This window comes from Telopea speciosissima, chromosome 8 (assembly GCF_018873765.1).
Source record: "Telopea speciosissima isolate NSW1024214 ecotype Mountain lineage chromosome 8, Tspe_v1, whole genome shotgun sequence".
Taxonomy (NCBI): domain Eukaryota; kingdom Viridiplantae; phylum Streptophyta; class Magnoliopsida; order Proteales; family Proteaceae; genus Telopea; species Telopea speciosissima.
Window position 1 is genome coordinate 17194616 of NC_057923.1, and position 20726 is coordinate 17215341.

Below are 20726 nucleotides of genomic sequence, written 5' to 3' on the forward strand. Positions count from 1 at the left end.
AGTTACCTTTTCACCATTTTTCTTGATAAACAAAGTATGATCAGCGTTGCTCTGCTTATAACCTGCAGAGACCATTGCCTTATGAAATCGTCCAAACCATGCACGAGGGGACTGTTTCAGTCCATATAAAGCACGCTTCAATTTACAAACTTTCCCGCTGGTCTTATCGCAAGAGAATCCAGGTGGAATGTCCATGTACACTTCCTCGTCAAGTTCTCCATGGAGGAAGGCATTCTTCACATCTAATTGTTGCAACTCCCAGCCAAGATTCACTACACAAGAAAGTAGCACTCTAATAGTGTTTAATTTCGCGACTGGTGCAAAAGTCTCCTGGTAATCGATCCCATAGGTCTGAGTAAATCCTTTTGCAACCAAACTTGCTTTGTATCGATCCACAGTGCCATCTACCTTCTGTTTCACCACAAACACCCACTTACATCCAACTGGTTTCTTTCCTGGAGGAAGAACCACAAGTTCCCATGTATTATTCTTTTTTAAGGCTTGCATTTCTTCCATCATTGCTGCTTTCCACTTTCCATCTGCAAAAGCTTCCTGCCAATTTTGGGGAATACGAACAGAAGAAAGAGAGGAGACAAATGTACGAAATGATGGAGAAAGGGAGTCATAAGAGACTACATGAGAAATGGGGTGCTGGGTACAAGCCCGAATACCTTTACGATGAGCAATAAGTAAATCAGGAGATGAAGGAGAGGATATGTTACCTGGAGATCGATCTGGTTCCAGGGCCGACAACTGTAGTGGTGCTGGAGCTACAGTGGATGGAAGCTGCTTGTATTGGGAGTGTCCCCTGTGATATGTTTTGAGATTAGAGTCGTTAATTTTCTTCTGAAATTCCCTAATGGTTTGTTGGATTGGAGTCACCTCCCCCTGAAGGGAATTATCACCAATAGGATTTTCAGCATCCTCTAAGTTCTCCCCCTGGGGAAAATCCGGTGGGGAAGCAGGAGAGGGGAGAGGGGAGGAAACAACAGTCGGTTGAGGGATGGGTGAAATAGGTAGTTGGACTCGGGTCTGGGTCTGTATGGGAAGGTCAACCATCACATCTTCACCAAAAGTCTCCCCCTGAAGAGGTGTGGGGTGATAATAAGATAGAGTTTCATGAAAGACAACATCCGTACTGGTGAAGGTGCGACGGGTAGGAGGATGGTAACACTTATATCCCTTTTGGGAAGGAGAGTAACCTAAAAAAATACACCGGGTCCCACGGGGTTCAAGCTTGCCCGGAGATCGGGTATCGCGAACATAACAGACACAACCAAACTCCTTTGGTGGGACAACAAAGGTGGAGGACCCCTGCAGTAATGAAGCAGGGGTGGCAGAGTCAAGGACTCGAGTAAGGAGCCTATTGATAAGATAGGCAGTAGTCAGGACAGCATCTCCCCAATATTGGGAAGGGACAGAATGGGCAAACATAAGAGCCCGAGTCACCTCAAGAAGGTGGCGGTTTTTTCTTTCAGCCACACCATTTTGGGCTGGGGTATCAACACAACTGGTCCAATGGAGTATTCCATGGGCAGCAAGGTACTGCTGAAACTGACCATCCATGTATTTTTTACCATTATCACTACGCAATATCTTGAGAGTGGCAGTGTATTGGGTCTGAATCATTTTATGAAAATTTTGAAAACAAGAGAAAACTTCACTTTTGTTGTGCATTAAATATACCCATGTACACCTAGAATAACAATCAATGAAAGAAACAAACCAACGGTGGCCTTTAAGGGATGGTTTGCGGCTAGGCCCCCAAACATCAGAGTGAACAATATTAAAAGGAGAAGAGCTTCTTTTATTAGAAATAGAATAAGTAGAATGATGTTGTTTAGCCAAAACACAGGCTTCACAAAAAAAATCATCTTTATGACATTCTTTAGCTAATGCTGGAAATAAAAGGGATAATGTTCCTAAAGGGGGGTGACCTAGTCTATTATGCCATTGTTGAAGTTCAGAAGAAACTAACGCACTTTGATGGATGGGAGAAGCCAAAGGCAGTGGTGAAGTAAGACTCCCAGTATCAAGCAGGTACAATCCACCATGCATCTTACCACATTCAATCGTCGACCCCGTTGCCAGATCCCGAAACACACAGTGTGAAGGAAAAAAGGTTACTTTACAATTTAGGTCACGGGTAAGACTACTGATAGAAAGAAGATTAGTGGTAAATTTAGGAATATGTAAAGCAGGATGATAATCGTAAGGAAGGTGTGCAATCGATGGAGCCCTTTCCAGAGATAGAGGAGAGAGAGCCATCGCTACCCGTACTTTGTCTTTACCGGATGTAGGAGAGTAACGAGTAAAGATATCTTGGAGGATCATCATATGATCGATGGCACCGGAGTCTATGATCCAGGAGAGGAGACTCGATGCACAATGACCAACAAAAGAAATACCGAGTGAGCTAAATTTGAACCTGGAGGAGTGGAAGAATTGGCAGGTGTTGTTGTAGCAGCGGAAGCTCTGTAACATACGACGGAAAGCCTGAAGTTCATCCTTGGATAGTCCAGTGTCGTGAGGAGGGGTAGGAGTGACACCAAGATGATTAGCTTTGTTTTTCGATTTGCGAGCAGCACGTTTAGCCTCAAAGTCGGCTGGTTTGCCATGTATCTTCCAACGGGTGGCCTTGGTGTGCCACAATTTTCCGAATGCTCACATTTAACTTGTGTCTTCTCAAATTTAGAAGTATCGCAAGAATCGAAGGAGTAGAACCAGCCCCGATCTCGCAATGCGATCGATCCGGAATCGTAGTATTGAGCATAGCAGTTCTTCGGCGATCTTCACTTGTTAACCAAGGCATAAGATTGTTCCAATGTAGGGAAAGGGTCTTTGCCTAGAATCTGAACCCTAATTGGGTCGTATTCCACATTAAGTCCAGCCAAAAAATCATAAACCCTAATTTTGTCAATATGCTTTCTGTAGGCGGCAATGTCAGTGGCATTAGTGGGCTGATAATCAGAGTAATGATCAAGTTCTTGCCAATACTTGCGGAGTTCAGCATAGTATTGAGGGATTGATGAATCATTCTGCTTGGTGTCAGGGATTTTCTTCCTTAATTCGTAGACCTGAGCATCATTCCCTACCTGTGAATAGGTGTCTTTGGCAGCCTTCCATATCTGGGCAGCAGTGTCTAGGAGAAGGTAGCCCGATGCAATTGAAGGATGCATAGAATGAATAAGGTATGACATGACCATGGAGTTAGTGGATAACCATTTAGTTTTGGCAGCTCCTTCTTCAGTAGGGATAGGAGTAGTGCCTGTAAGGTGTCCTGTGTAGCCACGGCCAGCAACTGTAAGGTAAGTGGATCTGGACCACATTAAATAGTTTGTCCCATCTAGTTTGGTGGGAGAAGCAAAAGGAAGATACTCTGGTCGAGAAGATCCATCAGAGTCAGCTGAAGTGATGTCAGACATCATGTAAAGTTCCTTCAAAAATCAGAAAAAAACTGATGATGTAATAGGAAACCCTAATCGAGTAGAGCCCTGGGTTTTAAGGCTGTATGAGTTGCAGCCCTTAGAACTGGCTGAAACAAGGTTCGAGTGTCTTCCTTGTAGTAGAGAAAGTGTCCTCCAGACAGTGGCCCCTTCGGATGAGCCAATAAAAGCCCTGAATTGGAGAAGATTTAGGTTAGCAGGGACAGATCTGAATGCAAAATAATTGCAGATTTGGATCTGCTGTGGATTGAATTCAGATCTGTAGTTTGAATGCAAAAAAATTGCAGCTTTGGATCTGCAGTTTGAAAACAATAGGGTGTAGATCAGAAGGTGCAGGAATCAATCTCCAAATAAAACCAGAAATCCAGCTCGATTAGGGCAGCAGCTTGATCTCCAAGGTTGGAGGAAACCTGCGGCAGGTTCAGATCACCCCAGTATTTGAATGATTTTCAGAGAGGTGTCATGGAGGGCAGCGGCTAATTCTTCATTGAATCACCTCAAAGATGCTGCCCTGCATGAAGTAGAGAGTCCGAGAGAGTTGGAGAAGAAGAGAACCAGAAGCCGAGAGTGTGTTGAAGATGGAAACCAGAAAAATCGAGGGGAAGCTGTTCTTCAGATCAGAGATGGCTCTGATACCATGTAGACAACTCTGAATATGAATGCTTGAGTGATCAGAATCGATCACTCGGGCCCTTTATTTATAGTAATCTGAAGTACATGTAATTGAAGTAAAACTCCTCAGTCCTAATCCTACTAGGAATTCCTAGTACAACTAGGAATCCCAGAGTAGCACTCGGCTGAGGAGGAAAATACAATAAAACAGTGGAAAATAAAAAATAAAAGAAAGAAAAAGAGTAATCCTAACACAACTAGGAGTGCAATCCTAACACAAACACAACTAGGACTGCAATCCTAACACAACTAGGACTAGTTCCCCCAATCGGATAACTAGCCTATCTCAACAAAGATAAAGCACATATTTCCTTTGAGACAAACTGACTCCCGTTGTACTACGAACAACTTCAATACCCAAGAAATATCTGAGCATGCCCAAATCTTATATCTAAATTTTTTTATGCAAATATGTCTTGGTGTCTTCAATCTTAGACGAATCATTACAAAAAATAATGATGATCATTTATATACACAACCAGGACAACCACCTTGGATCCATGCTGATGAACAAATATTGAATGATCAGAGAAGCTCTATGTGAACCCATAACTACCAACGACCATACTGAATTTGTCAAACCAAGCACGAGGGGACTGTTTCAGCCTATAAATAGCCTTGTGAAGCCGACAAACCTTGGATGCACTCTTGAGTAACATACCCAGGAGGTTGCTCTATATAAACCTCCTCTAGATTACCATAAAGAAAAGCATTTTTGATATCAAGTTGAAATCGAGGCCAGTGAAGATTAGCAACCAAGGATATCAAAACACGGACAAAGTTAAGAAGAGCTACTGGAGAGATCTCAAAATAATCAAGTTCGCCGAAATTTCGGCCAGGCCAAGACGAGATGCTATGTCGAAATGAAAAAAAGTGCAATATTTCAGAAATTTCGGTCATCTTGTTTCAGAAATTTCGTTAATCTCAAAACTTTCGGTCTAAAAAATGCACTATTTCGTCGCAATTTCGGTTGTTTCGGTCATTTTGTTTTGGTATTTTGGCATTTTACACCCCGAAATGGCCTAGCAAATCTCATAGAAAAATACAATGTTCTGGTGAAATTTCATTGGAAATTTGGAATCTCAAAAATTCCGGTCTGACCAAAGTGGCCTTCTGAGACATAGTATTAAAATCATTAATACTAAGTATATCCTTTGGCAACCAAACGAGCTTTCAGTCGCTCAATAGAACCGTATGGTAGAAACTTGACAGTGTACACCCAACGACACCACACAAGTTCCTTGCCTAGGGGTAATTCAGTAATAGTTGAAATTCTGAGATAGGATAGGTGAGAGGCCTAGGGTGAGATGCCCATTCCATTCCCCCATCCCCTTCCATCGGTTCTTGAATCCAAACCCTAGTTCTGTTCAAATCGATCAAGAGTGCTACAAGTTGCTGGGATTTCTTTCAACTGATTGTCACATTGATTTGTTGAAGATTACCACATCAAGATCATTGCTGCTTCAACATTTTGCAAATTTGTGGGTTTTTATTTGTTACTTCAACCCATAGTACAAGATCTCGGTTAGATCTCATAAAAATTTCGGTTTTGTGAAGTCTCGAGACGAGATGGTAGGTGATACAGGATTTGTGCAAGATCTCGGTATCTCGCCGAGATCTCGGGCTATATCTTGATCTTGGTTTGACTCGGTTGCATTGTCTCGGCAAGATTTTGACCTCAACTCGAAATCTCGCCTTTTTTCCGTCAAATCTCACATCAACTGAAGATTAAAGCTTGGAGATTCAAGATTGAAGCTTCAACATCAAGTGAGAGAGCTGCATTGCATCTCAAAGACATCAAGTTTCAACATCATTTAATCTCTGTCTCTTTCCAAGTTTCTAACAATTATTAACAAACCGTCAAACCATCACCATGTTTGATTATGAATATGATGCCTAATGCATAATGGGTTTTGGTTTAATGTTTTTTTAATTTTGAGTGCTTAATTAAGTTGTTTAACACCTCTACTTTAATTATATGTGTTCTAAATATTGTGTGGAATAGCCTAGGCTAGAGCTCACCTACGTCGTAGGCTACCAACCTAGGATCCGAAGTCAAAAGTACCATTTTGGATTTGAATTTGAATTTGTAAAAACTAATGTTTCCATTGTGTTTAGAAGGCATTAAATAGGATGGATGTGAAGTTTCAAGACCTATCTTGGCCATATGGCCACCGAAACCCACCATAGAGTCAAGACAAGGAAAAAATCCACCAACTCGCTGAGATCTTGGCAGAACTCGGTTTCCTTGCTTGGTGAAACCAGAGGCGAAACCAGGGGCGAAACCGAGACCTAAAATCTTGCTTCAACCGAGGAAATTGTTCGCTCATGTGAGTTCCCATTGTTCTCTTGGTTCCCTCATATGATTTCTTGTTTATTGGAGGGTTTTCTATTTGATCCTGACTGGGATTAGACCTATTCTGGTTCTAGTCTTACTTTATTTAGTATTAGAGCCTATTACCTCCTACGGTTGATGTTAATACAAGGAAAATGAGGCCAAAAGTTCCTTACTTTGTTGGATCGAGTGAGCCATTCCTATTCCTTGATTGGTTGTATTCTCTAGAGGAATATTTTGACTGATACAACCTGACAAAGGCCCAACAGATTAGGTTTGTTTACTTTCGATTGACTGGTTATGCTAAACAATGGTGGAAATCCCATGAAGAGAGACTCAGAGTTAGAAGACGTGAACCTAGGACTTGGGAAGAGATGAAGTATGAGTTGAAGAACAAGTACCTACCGGATTTTATGCAAAGAAAGCTCTCCCGTCAACAAGATTACCACCAGAAGGTATTTACAGTTGAAGAGAGCATGAAGCAACTAAAATACCAAATGGCCTCTTTTGAGCAAATGTTTAAAACCACATTTGGTTCCCACCGCCCTCCATCTCCAATGGATGCTACTAGGGAAGTCGTTGAAATTTTGAAGATGGAAGAGCAACATGAGAAGGAACCTCAAATCATAGAACCAAAGCATGAAATTGAGGTTAATGTTGAAGAAGTTCCTGCAATTTCCATCGTCAAAGAAGAGTCAGCCCTTGATGTTTCGAAAGTCGAGGCTTACGTCGAAGAATTTGAAGCAAGTAAAGTTGAGGCAATGGACGATGTTGAAGTTGGCACTATAGTTGACGAGGTGGTCGAAGAAATCATTAATGAGACTGTGAGCGACAAAGAAGAACTTAAAGAGTTAGAGTTTGAAACAAAAAAGGTTGAAGACACAATTGTAGAAGACCCCCATGGGCATGACTGCTGATTTCGATGTCGAGCACATAGAGTTTGTCGTGCCACCAGAGTTCTTTGAAGGGAAAGTTCTATGCTTTGAAGACTACATTCACATCCATGAGCTGCCTGAGTATTGTTATGGTTTGAAGACGGATGTTCACCACACAAAGTTGATTCCTCCATTTTGAAAAATTCGAGGTCAATTTTTTTTCAAGCAGGGAAAGAATTAATGCAGATAAGTCACCTAAAGGGCTTATTTTATTGAATTTAAGCTTTGGGTTGGGTTATGTAGGGTGTTTGGCTTTTGATCCCATTGGTTTACGTTTGTAATTGGTCAATTTAATGAGCCTAAAATATGGGTAGAAAGTAGGAAATGGAATTTACTTCAATAGTTCAGTTAGAGTCCTGTTTTGAGTCTATTTCCTTTATTATTTCATTTTCCTAGTCAATTTAGGTTACCTTATTAGTTATGGCTAGGGTTATGCCTTTCCTTTTTAGTGTCTAAGTCTATTTTTGAGTCTTCTATATAAGTTTGTAAGGGAGGCCAGCATTGTACAAGAATTTGAATGAATAGAAAAGTTGCTCATGCAATGTTGAAATCCGGAGATAGGATAGGTGAGAGACCTAGGGTGATGTTAATGTGGAATATTTCCTTCATTGATATCAATTCTCCAAAGGAGATTAAATAGAGATTACATGTGAAAGAATCCTAATCACACTATACAAGGTAAGAGAGGATAGAGGATACATAAAATATTGGGTTTTTACAAATGCCCCCCTAAAAATGCCCATTTGTCCAAATGCCTGCTACAACTTTTCTAATTACAAACTCCCCCTACTTTCAAAACAGTGTAGCACTTTGGTCTAGTCTGTTAATTTGGGACGTTAGCCGTTAGTTTCTGGGAATCTAATGACCAAAATGCCCTTATGATAAAAACCCACCCAAATTAAAGTATAAAATGACCAAATTGCCCTCATCTTCCCCAAATGGTTTAGGGTTTGAAACTGAAAATCAAACCCTAAACCATTTGGGGAAGGTGAACCCTAAAATCAAACCTCCAAAATTGTTATTGAAAACCAATAATAAGTAATTGTTATCCGTATTAAAATAATGAAAATGAAGAACTGATGGTTTTTCCCTCCTAAGTCCTAACTTTATGGATACAACATAAGATTTCATTTAGTTATCAGAAAAAGGAAAGGTTCAGAGGCCTAGGTGAATGAAAAGGCAGTTTATTCGGATATAGTAACTTGTTATTGCTATGTTAATTACACTCGTTATTTCATTCGTTAAGAGTTTTTGCTCCCTCTCCCCTTAACGGATCGATAAGAAATCCTTGTATATGATCTCATGTTCGTGGATTACTCATTCCACAGTTCATAAGTGGGAAGTGACGGTGAAATTGAAGGTAAATCACATTAACAATGATGCAAATTCATCACAAAACCAGAGGAAGACAATTAAGGTGTATGGGTACGTGCAACAGGATTAACCAAATAAGAGACAAACAGAAGATCATTATGAGGGTCAGCAAAGGAACCTGCGGAAGTTTGACGGTGGTGGAAGCGGCGATGATGCAATATCCAAGGAGCACTACTTCAATTTTAGAGGTTTGATTTTAGGGTTCATCTTCCCCAAATGGTTTAGGGTTTGATTTTCAGTTTCAAACCCTAAACCATTTGGGGAAGATGAGGGCAATTTGGTCATTTTTTTGTGGGTTTTTATCAGAAGGGCATTTTGGTCATTAGATTCCCTGAAACTAACGTCTAGCATCCCAAATTAACGGACTGGACAAAAGTGCTACACTGTTTTGAAAATAGGGGGGTTTGCAATTAGAAAAGTTGAAGGGGGCATTTGTAAAAAACCCTAAAATATTGAGTTTACATTCAAGAGAAAAAGGGTTTCCATAAGAGACTCAATCCATATCGCATGTGAGAAGCAATATGGAGAGTCCAAGAAAGGTATGGAATCTGTATTGTATAATACACCCCCTCAAGGTGGAGAGTCGGGCAACCGAAGCTTCAGCTTGTCCCGCAAAAATGGATAACGAACAGTGGCAAGAGCCTTTGTAAATGTGTTAGCAAGCTGATCATGTGTGGGAATAAACTGAACTTGCAACTGCTTCTTGGTAACGTGGTCATGAACAAAATGAAATCGATGTTCACATGCTTAGTACGAGCATGGAAAACTGTATTTGTAGAGAGGTAGGTAGCGCCAATGTTGTCACACCACAGTGTAGGGGAACCATGTAAAGGGTAACCCAATTCACCACATCACGACTCCAACTAGATAAGTTCAGCTGAAGCATCAGCTAAGGGCTTGTACTCAGCTTCAGTAGAAGATCGCGCTATGGTTTTGCTTGCGGGATGTCCAAGAAATGAGATTCGGACCAAGAAAGATTGCGAAGCCACCGGTGGACTTGCGATCGGAACCATCGCCTGCCCAATCAGCATCAGAAAAGAAGGAAACGGGAAGGCGAACACTCAAGAAGCAAACCAAGAGTGCGTGTACTCTTCAAGTAACGCAGTATTCTTTTAACAAGCTGCCAATGATCAAGAGTAGGAGCATGCATGTATTGACACGCGCGGTTCACCGCAAACACAACATCGGGGCGGGTCAATGGGGACATATTGAAGAGCACCCACAATTGGCCAATACTCAGTAGGTTCAGGCATTGGTGTACCCCCTGAAACCGATGGCTTGGTAGTAGTTGCCATGGGAGTTTTCACAGGTTTGCAGTCAACCATCCCAGTGTGCCATAATAAATCTGATATATATCTTGATTGGGAGAATGGTAGACCCTTGGAATGAGGAATGGCCTCAACCCCCATGAAAAAATGTAGAGTACCAAGATCCTTTATAGAAAAGTCACCAGATAACTGCCGAAGTAGAGACGAAACCATGGAAGAATTACTGCACGTAACAAGGATATCATCAACTTAGATCAATATGTAACAAACATCATAACCAGCATGGTGAATAAAAAGAGATGTATCGGTTTTATAGCCAATAAAACCAAGCTGCAGGAGAAATTCCAAAAGTCTGTGAAACCAAGTCTTGGGCGCTTGTTTGAGACCATAGAGGGAACAATGCAGGCGGCAAACATGATGTGGGTGAGCCGAATCAGAGAAACCTAGCGGTTGTGACATATATACCTCCTCCTGGAGACGCCCGTGAAGAAATTCATTACTAACATCCAATTGGTGAACCGGCCAGCCTTGAGATATAGTAATGGAGTGAACACAACGAATAGTTGTGCGTTAATTACCGGACTGAAAGTCTCCCCATAATCAAGGCCATGTTGTTGGTGAAATCCCTTCGCAACCAAACGCGCCTTATAGCGCTCAAGAGTACCATCAGCTCTTCGCTTGATGCGATACACCCATTTGCATCCAATTAAATTCATAGTAGGTGACCGAGGAACCAAGGACCATATCCTGTTACGGACCAAAGCATTGAACTCATACGCCATCGCAGCATGCCATTTTGGACTTTGCGAAGCCTAGGAAAAACAAGTAGGCTCAAACAAATCATTAGTAGCAGTTAAAGCATTAGGACGTAGCCAGAGTCGCATTAGGTGAGTGGAGGCCGGGTTGGGGGCAAAGCCGAAGGTGCAGTGGAGGTTTCAGAATATAATTCATGAAGTAATCTGGTTTGTGGAGGAGGGGAAGGTGGGGTGTTGGTAGGGGAAACTAGGTTGGGTGTAGGGGAGATGAAAGTAACTCCCAAGGGTACTGTGGAACGAGGAGGAGAAGGGCTGGGTGTTGGCACAGCCACAGGCGATGTTGGTAAGGACGAACCAGTGGTGGGAGTGAAGTTGAAGGGGGTACCTGAATGGGTGAACCGGCCCAAGGAATAGGAAAAATGAAGGAGAGGAAGGTGGTGAACCTATTTTAGACCGAGAAAAAGGAAATTGGGTTTCGTCAAAAAGAACATGACGAGCAATAATAAAACGATTAGTGGGAAGATGTAAGCAACGATAACCAGTATGAGAAGGGCTATAGCCTAGGAACACACACCGAAGAAAGTGAAAATCCATCTTATGTTGATTATATGGTGGTAGGTATGGAAAACATAAACACCCAAAGACTTTAAGAAAAGAGTAATCAGGAGATTTATGAAAAACAAGTTGAAAGGAGGAAACACTATGTCAGATAGAAGAAGGTATCCTATCAATTAAGTAGATTGTCGTTTAAAATGCAAAATTCCATTAATATTGAAGAACAGAACCATGAACAAGAAGGGATAGTCCAGTGTCAACGATATGTCTGTAACGGCGTCCAACTGCCCCTGTTGCTCATGGGTATGAGGAGAAGAAAGCCTATGAGAAATACCCATTTTTTGAAAGAAAGTAGGAAGAGTGTGAAATTCCCCACCCCAGTCAATTTGAATTGCTTTAAGTTTGCGCCCAAAGTGACGTTCAACAAGCGCTTGGAATTGATGAATAATATTAAACACATTAGATTTTATGCACAAGGGAGTAAAACCAAATAAATTTAGTATTATCGTCCACAAAGATTATATAAAACTGATGACCAGATAAAGACATGGGGTGGGGGCGGGGCCCCAAACATCACTAAAAATAAGATTAAGAGGAAACAAACTATGACTAGCAGTAACTGGTAAAATTAAACGACTAGCTTTGCCTAATTGGCAAGCCGTACAAAGATCACTAAGATGGGACGAAACACAGGGTAAACCATTAATAGTCAGCATATGACAGAAAAGACGCTCGTATGGGTGGCCTGGGCGACAATGCCACATATCAAGAGAAGTACGAACAACAGTATGAGCAAAAGGTAAAGAGGCGGGGGAGAGTACATAGAGACTCCAGTTACTCGGTCCAGACATCAGAGTGGACTTGGTGGCCTGATCCTTCACAAGAAAATGACACGGATGAAATTCAAAATAGGCATTATTGTCTCAGGAAAATTGCTGAACAAAAAGAAGACATTTTGAAATAGAAGACACATGAAGAACATTATTTAAATGAAAACAACGATTAGAGAAACAGGAAGGAAGAGAAGTATAACCAATATGAGAGATAAACCCTTACCATTGCCGACATGAAGTTGGTCGTTGCCATTGTATTCCTCAAATTGGGAGAGGGATTGGAGATCATATGTGACATGGTGCGAGGCACCCGTGTCAGGATGCCAGGGAGAGCGGTAGAAGGGTGTGGGGTTGGTAAAAGGGGAGGCTTAAGGTGGCCATAGTGAGGGTTGGCAGTAGGGTAAGTGTAGTGAACGGCAGGCTGGTAAGTGGGGGGATAATATGAATTAGAAGGAGTATTTAGGTTACCAGGCTGTTGGCGATGGTAGCAACGATCAGTCGAATGTTTGTGCGACGGTAAGTTGAGCACCAACAACGTCCATAGGAGGGGCCAGATTGACCACCAAAGGATCCTCCACGCCTGCGACCACCACGACCGCGACCCCCACGTCCGCCATGACCACCACGAGTGGAGGAGGAGCCGGAATCAGAAGGATTGTTGGAGCATTGGGCCGTGTTTGTTGAAGGTGATCCGGCAGGTGTAGGTGCATCAGAAATTGTGAGCTTTGTCATGGAAGTGCCATGAAGAAATTCATGACTGAGGAGCATCGCATGAAGTTCATCATAAGATATCGGATCCGTGCTAGTGAGCAATGAAGAAACCATGTCACGAAAGTTGGATTTCAAACCACGAAAATATGAAAATTGAATGCGCTTAGGCGTAATTCTTTGCTGGCAACATTAAGTTTCGCTGCGATAAACTTGGCACTCTGTAAGAACTGAGACATGGGCTCATTGGGTTTCTGTTGCAAGTCCTGGAAAGCCATGTTGAGAGACATTATTCGGCTTTCAGATGGAGAAGAGTACGCCGTGAAGTGTCTGGCAGATTTCACGGCTTGTTTTCTTACCCATAACCAATGGAAAATCTTCCTTGGTCATAGAAGCAATGAGAAGAGATCAGATCATAGAATCTTGGCGGCGCCATTGTGCAGCCGCAATAGGATCAGCAAGGCAGGAAGTGGACCCATCGAGATGCATGACGAGGTTTTGACCGTCAAGAATCGACTCAATTTGAGTCTGCCAGAAGAGATAGTTTTTGGGAGTAAGGCAGTAAGCTTGATGGAGATATAATGATGGGCATTAGGGAAAAAGGGAGAATAGGAGGGGTGGTGGAGGGTTGTATTAGCATATATAAGATCAGCACCGGTGGAGGAGGTGTTGTCGCCCATTGAAATAGGAGAAGCCAAGACCGGTGGAGGCGAAGAAGAACTCGATGGAGTTTAGGAGGCTCTGTATACCATGTTAATGTGGAATATTTCCTTCATTGATATCAATTCTCCAAAGGAGATTAAATAGAGATTACATGTGAGAGAATCCTAATCAAACTATACAAGGTTAGAGAGGATAGAGAATACATAAAATATTGAGTTTACATTCAAGAGAAAAACGGTTTCTATAAGAGACTCAATCCATATCGCATGTGAGAAATGATATGGAGAGTCCAAGAAAGGTATGGAATCTGTATCGTATAATAGGTGAGATGCCCATTCCATTCCATCATCCTCTTCCATTAGTTCTTGAATCCAAACTCTAATTTTTTTTTTCTTTCAAATTGATCTCAATATTGCTACAAGCTGCTGGGATTTCTGTCAACCATAGTTCGAGAACTCGGTGTAGCCCAACCAAAAAACCGAGTGGACTGAGATCTCAGCGAGTTGGTGCATTTTTTTTTTTGGAACTCGGTTGATGGTTTTGATGGGTTTTTGACTTAGTTTGGTCATGAAAATTGGTATACAGCCTATTTTGGGCCATTTAAACACAATGACACTATCAAGTTTTAAAAAATCAAAGTCCAAATAGGAGTTTGACTTAGTGGGAAACCAGAATAGGCACTTATTTATGTCAGAAACTAGAGGACAGACACTTATTTTTTCCTAATATCATTTAATTAAATGTATTACTTAAGATATTATTAATAAATAAGCAAATACCCTCCTATTTGAATCCAATAAAAATAGTTAAAAAATAAAATTCCAAAAGGATAGAAAGTCAACCCCCCCAGTTCAAGAACAAAAACTGGATTTTCGGCGGTAGGTGCAATTTTCAACTTTCTAATTCTGGGGTTTTTGTCAAATCTAAATATTCCATAAATCTTAATATGGTAAAACATTGTTAGGTAAAGTATTCATTTATTTTGATGTCCAAAAAAATATTTTCATTCAGAGCAATTTTGATAGCTTTTGCGCACAACAAATTAAGCTTGACCGGTACATAACTCCTTCAATATAAATCAGATTTAAGCAATCTTGGACTTGTTGGAAAGCTGTTTTAAAACTTGATTTTTAACTATTTTTATTGGATTCAAATAGGGTATTTGCTTATTTATGAATAATATCTTAAGTAAATGAAATAACGAATATAAAAACATTTACTTAAATGATATTAGGCATAATAAATGTCTGTTCTGGATTCTGGCATAAGTGACTAAGTGTCTGTCCTACTTTCTGGCCTAAATAAGTGTCTGTATACCAAGGTTTCTCACCGAGATGACCGAGACCCCGAGATCTCGGCTGAGACACTATATTTCTCCATTTCGCTTTCAATCTCGTCTCGGTTTTTTCAAACATCGAGATATTGTATTACCAATATCTCGGTGAGTTCTTGAACTATGCTTTCAACTGATTGTCACATCGATTTCTTGAAGATTACCACATCAAGATCATTGCTGCTTCAACAGATTTGTTACTTCAACCAAGGAAATTATTCCCTCATTTGAGTTCCCATTGTTCTCTTGGTTCCCTCGTATGATTTCTTGTTTATTGGAGGGTTTTCTATTTGATCATGCTTGGGATTAGACCTATTCTGGTTCTAGTCTTACATTAGTAACATTAACCTCCTACTTACCCTAATTGTACAACTCGATTCCATTTTACATTTGTAGTATTTAATTATTTCTAATAGTAATTAGTTTATTTCCCACCAAAATTTCAAATCCTCAGCTCAGTTGAAGACACACCATACATTATTAGTTGCCTGGTTATCTTATAATGTTTTAAGTTTGGAATCATAGTAAGTGGTCTCTTTCTATTTATATGTCATGCCAGGTTCTAGAAAATTCAACTTGGGAGAAAGGAAAAAGAAATAACAGAACTTCACCAATTTTAATTTCAGAAAAAAGAAAAGAAAAGCCTCTTTTGTGTCTTGGAATGGTGAATGGATCTTGTATGCTGTATTGTTCAGTAATTAATTAGTGAAGTTTCTCGACTTAATATCTGTTCTTACATTTGTGATTGCATTTGAAACTTTTCTTCTGGTGTTATTTTATTCTTAATACTCTTGGTATTATATGCATATTATTATTTATGTTCAGCAACATGATAAGAGCTCTCTTTGGGCTCAGTAGCAGATATTGATTCTCCTTTTTTCATTCCAGGTGCCTTTGCTCACTGAGTAAAGTAGCGGGGAAAGGTGCAAGTTTAGTTGAATACCTAATTCAGGTTTTCTTGAAACGCTTGGATGCCCTTGGAGTTGATAATAAGCAGGTTGTATGCTTACATTATTGAACATTACATATGCCATTACTTTTGCTGTTCGTTTATGTTGTTACCAACTGTGTTTCCTCATCTCATCAGTTTGTGCATTTGGAGTTACTAGTTGAGGTGAAATATCCTAACATCATCACATCTGCATTCGTAGCTTTTCATATCCAGAGCTTCCTTACCCCCCCTTTTGAGTGATGGTTACTGTATGTGTTCAGAACTAGAATACTAAAAACAGAACTGAGAAAGCTTGAATGATCTATTGTGATCACCCAGGCACCTTTATTTATAATGCTGGAATATGAAATTACATGACCAAAATACCCCTGCCTAGCCGATACAGCTAGGCAATACATAAACAACTATAAAACATAATACTAAAGCACCCAAAAGACCAGAATACCCCCACGGTATTCTGGTTTACATTATTCAACACTCCCCCTCAAGTTGGAGCAAATATGTCGATCATGCCCAACTTGACTAGATTAGGGTGAAATAATTTTCCAGGCAGACCCTTGGTGAAGATATCAGCAAGTTGATCCGAAGAAGTCACAAAGGGAATACAAATCTGCCCATCTTCTAATTTCTCCTTTATGAAATGCCTATCCACCTCAACATGTTTGGTACGGTCATGCTGCACCGGGTTGTGTGCTATACTGATTGCAGCCTTGTTATCGCAGTACAACATCATAGGAAGGCGAATAGGGAGACCCAAGTCTTGTAGCAGCCCTTTAAGCCAAAGTAACTCACAAATTCCTTGTGCCATAGCTCTGAATTCAGCTTCGGCACTAGAACGAGCAACTACATTCTGCTTCTTGCTACGCCAGGTAATAAGATTTCCACCTACAAAAGAACAATATCCAGAAATGGACTTTCGATCTGCTGAACCAGCCCAATCAGCATCAGTGTATGCCTCTACCCGTAGGTGACCATGTGAGGACAAAAGAATGCCCTTTCCAGGAGCTGACTTCAAATAATGTAGAATACGAAGAATAGCCTCCATATGAGAAGTGTAGGGATCATGCATAAATTGACTCACTGCACTTACAGCAACAACAATGTCTGGACGAGTGTGTGAAAGGTAAATCAGTTTCCCTACAAGTCTTTGGTACCGGCCTTTATCAACAGGCTCACCACTATTTTCCTTGAGCCGAACAGTAGGATCCATAGGAGTGTCCGAAGGGTGGCAGCCTAGCAAACCGGTTTCAGCCAACAAGTCTAGGACATACTTTCTTTGGGAGAGAAACATGCCTTTCGCAGATCTGGCCACTTCAATCCCAAGAAAGTATCTTAATTTGCCTAGATCTTTAATCTCAAATTCTTGGCCAAGGAAGGTCTTCAACTGTCTGATCTCATCACCATCATTGCCAGTAACCACTATATCATCAACGTAGACTATAAGAACAATGAGTTTTTCACCAACCCTCTTGATGAAGAGTATGTGATCAGCATTACTCTGCTTATAGCCCACAGAAATCATGGCCTTGTGGAATCGACCAAACCAAGCCCGGGGTGACTGTTTCAGCCCATACAGTGCACGCTTCAACCTGCATACTTTTCCTCTATTACTGTCACAAGAGAACCCTGGTGGAATGTCCATGTATACCTCCTCCTCCAGTGCTCCATTCAGGAAGGCATTTTTAACATCTAGTTGTTGCAACTCCCAACCAAGGTTGACTGCACAAGATAACAACACACGAACTGTATTCAACTTTGCAACAGGTGCAAAGGTCTCCTGGTAGTCTATGCCGTATGTCTGAGTAAAACCCTTGGCAACGAGCCGTGCTTTATATCTATCCACGGTGCCATCCACCTTCTGTTTCACCACAAACACCCATTTACATCCAACGGTTTTCTTCCCAGGTGGAAGAACAACAAGCTTCCATGTGTTATTTTTTTTCAAGGCTTCCATTTATTCCATCATGGCTGCCTTCCACTTTCCATCTGATAAAGCTTCCTGCCAATTATTAGGAACACGAACAGAAGAAAGAGAAGTAACAAAAGCACGAAATGATGGGGAAAGGGAGTCATAAGAGACAACATGAGATATAGGATGCTAAGTACAAGTCCTGACACCTTTGCGAAGGGCAATAGGCAAGTCAGGAGAAGGAACATTACCAGGTGGAGAGGCAGGTTCTGGATCCAGGTTCGGCAATTGGATGGGTACAGGAGCAACAGTGGATTGAACCTGATTATGTCTCCTTCCATAGGTCTTCATAGTGCTAGCATCAATCCTCCTCTGAAATTCACTAATGGTCCTCCTGACAGGAGTTTGGACAGGAGTTTGGGCTTGAGGGGTCTCGCCTCCCGAACAGAACCTCGGGCCGGGATCGGGAGTGGTCCGCTCCCCGAACAAGAACTTCTCCCCCGACTCGGGAGGACCGTAAGTAGGTGAACGGACTCATTATAGGCAGACCGGAGTGGAGGAGGATGCTCAACAGTCAACACATCTTCGCTAACACTCTCCCCCTGAAGAGGTGGGGACACATAGTAGGAGAGACGCTCATGAAACACGACATCCATGCTGACAAAAGTCTGGCGGGATGGAGGGTGATAGCATTTATACCCCTTCTGAGTAGTAGAGTACCCCAAGAAAATGCACCGAAGACTACGAGGTTCAAGCTTGCCCGAGGACCTGGTATCCCGGGCATAGCACACGCAGCCAAACACCTTAGGGGGAACAATAAAGGAGGAAGAGCCAAGTAGTTGCTCAACAGGGGGTCTAGAGTGAAGGACCCGACTGGGCAGCCCATTAATTAAATAGGCGGCAGTGAGAACAGCATCCCCCCAATGAACTGAGGGGACATTTCGGGCAAACAAAAGGGCACGAGCGACCTCTAAGAGGTGGCGGTTCTTCCTTTCAGCCACACCATTTTGGGCTAGAGTATCAACACAGCTGGTCTGATGGAGGATCCCATGGGCAGCCAGGTATTTTTGGAACTGACCTTCCATATACTCTCGCCCATTATCACTCCGTAAAATTTGAATAGTGGTATGAAATTGAGTTTGAACCAGCTGGTGAAAGTGCTGAAAACATGAGAAAACCTCACTTTTGTTGTGCATCAGATAAACCCAAATAAACCTAGAATAGCAATCAATAAAGGTGACATACCACCGATGACCCGAAGGGGCAACTTTTCTACTAGGACCCCACACATCAGAATGAACAAAGCCTAGAAGGTAAAGCCTGTGTAGATGCAGGATCTCCATCAAGCAGGTACAATCCGCCATGCACTTTACCCGATCCAATCGTCTTCCCCTAGTCCAGTTCCTGAAAAACACAATGAGTAGGAAAGAATGTCACTTTGTAGTTTAAAGATTTAGTGATACTACTAATGGAGAGAAGGTTAGTAGTAAACTTGGGAATATGTAACACAGAAGATAAAGTCAATGAAGGAGAACAACCAATGGAGCCCTTCCCAGATATGGAGGAGAGGGACCCATCAGCAATTTTTACTTTGTCTTTACCAGAAGCAGGGAAGTAGGTATTAAAAAGACTGGAGGAACCTATCATGTGATCAGTAGCTCCAGAGTCTATGATCCAAGGAGTGGAGACCACTGATGCACAATGACCAGCAAAGGAAATACCTGTATGGGCAAAGAAGGAACTTGAATTGGCAGCAGATGTAGTGGGGGCAGCAGATGTGTTCAACAGACACCGGAGAGCTTGAAGTTCTTCCTGGGAGAAACCAATGTCAGTAGTGGGAGCTGAAGCTACACTTTCAGTGTGATTGGCCTTGTTTTTAGATTTAGCATGACCACGTTTGCTCTCAAAATCAGCAGGCTTCCCATGAAGTTTCCAACACTGAGCCTTAGTGTGATATGGCTTGTGGCAATGATCACACTTCCATTGCTCTTTACTAGCAGCAGAGTTGCAGCAACATTATCAAGCAGGACGTCTTTACTGTCAGAGCAACATTGATGGAACTAGAACTAGTAGTCTCAGCTAAAGCTGCTGTTGTGATACGGGTGGCGAGTCTCCTTCACCATGAGGGATAAGGATCGCCCAATCGATAATTGGTCCATCTAGTTTATGGAGCGATAGGCAGAAATCAGTCTCTGATCTTCGATGTAATCAGTTATGCAGAAAAAAACAGCAGATCGATCTGAATTCAAGGCTCAAAAAAGCAGGAATTCAAGGCTGAAACAGTGTCGAGTACAGCAATATAACCAGGGAATAATCCCTCAAAAAATCTTCCCAAACATCAGCGTAGAAGAACCAAATAGATAAAGTGTCAAGGTTTTGCAAAACCCTGACAGTTGAGATCGATAAGATGAGGAAAGAGGCTGCAGCTGTGGGGTCTTCAATCAATGTGAAATCAGAGAGGATGGATGCTGTCGTAGGCCTGCATTGATGCTCCAAAGAAACCAATCGATCTCCCAACTGTTATGAGATCGATCTCCAAAAAAACTGAAGCAATCCTGAATCGCAGAGAGAGATAATGGCAGCAGCTATCGATCTGAATTAGGTTTTAAAATTGAGGTGAGATGGAGGGCAGCACTCGAACCATAGATGGGTCACCTCATGGGTGCTGCCCTAAAAAGGGTTGAATGGATCAAAGGAAGAGAAGAGAGAAGGGAGAAGGGAGAGGAGAGGAATCAAGGGAAAAGGGTTTTTTTGAACAATCGAGCAGGTCTTAAAACCCTAGCTCTGATACCATGTTCAGAACTAGAATACTAAAAACAGAACTGAGAAAGCTTGAATGATCTATTGTGATCACCCAGGCACCTTTATTTATAATGCTGGAATATGAAATTACATGACCAAAATACCCCTGCCTAGCCGATACAGCTAGGCAGTACATAAACAACTATAAAACATAATACTAAAGCACCCAAAAGACCAGAATACCCC

At 41.7% G+C, this 20726-nt stretch overlaps 1 protein-coding gene across 1 annotated transcript in view; it reads left to right on the top strand.

Moving 5' to 3' along the window:
- LOC122670955 (sister chromatid cohesion protein SCC2) overlaps window positions 1-20726 on the top strand; it is a 69675-nt gene that overhangs the window by 38591 nt on the left and 10358 nt on the right. Inside the window, exon 19 of the mRNA XM_043868007.1 lies at window positions 15766-15874. Within this exon, the coding sequence (XP_043723942.1) occupies window positions 15766-15874 (109 nt within the window). The remainder of the gene's footprint in view (window positions 1-15765; window positions 15875-20726) is intronic.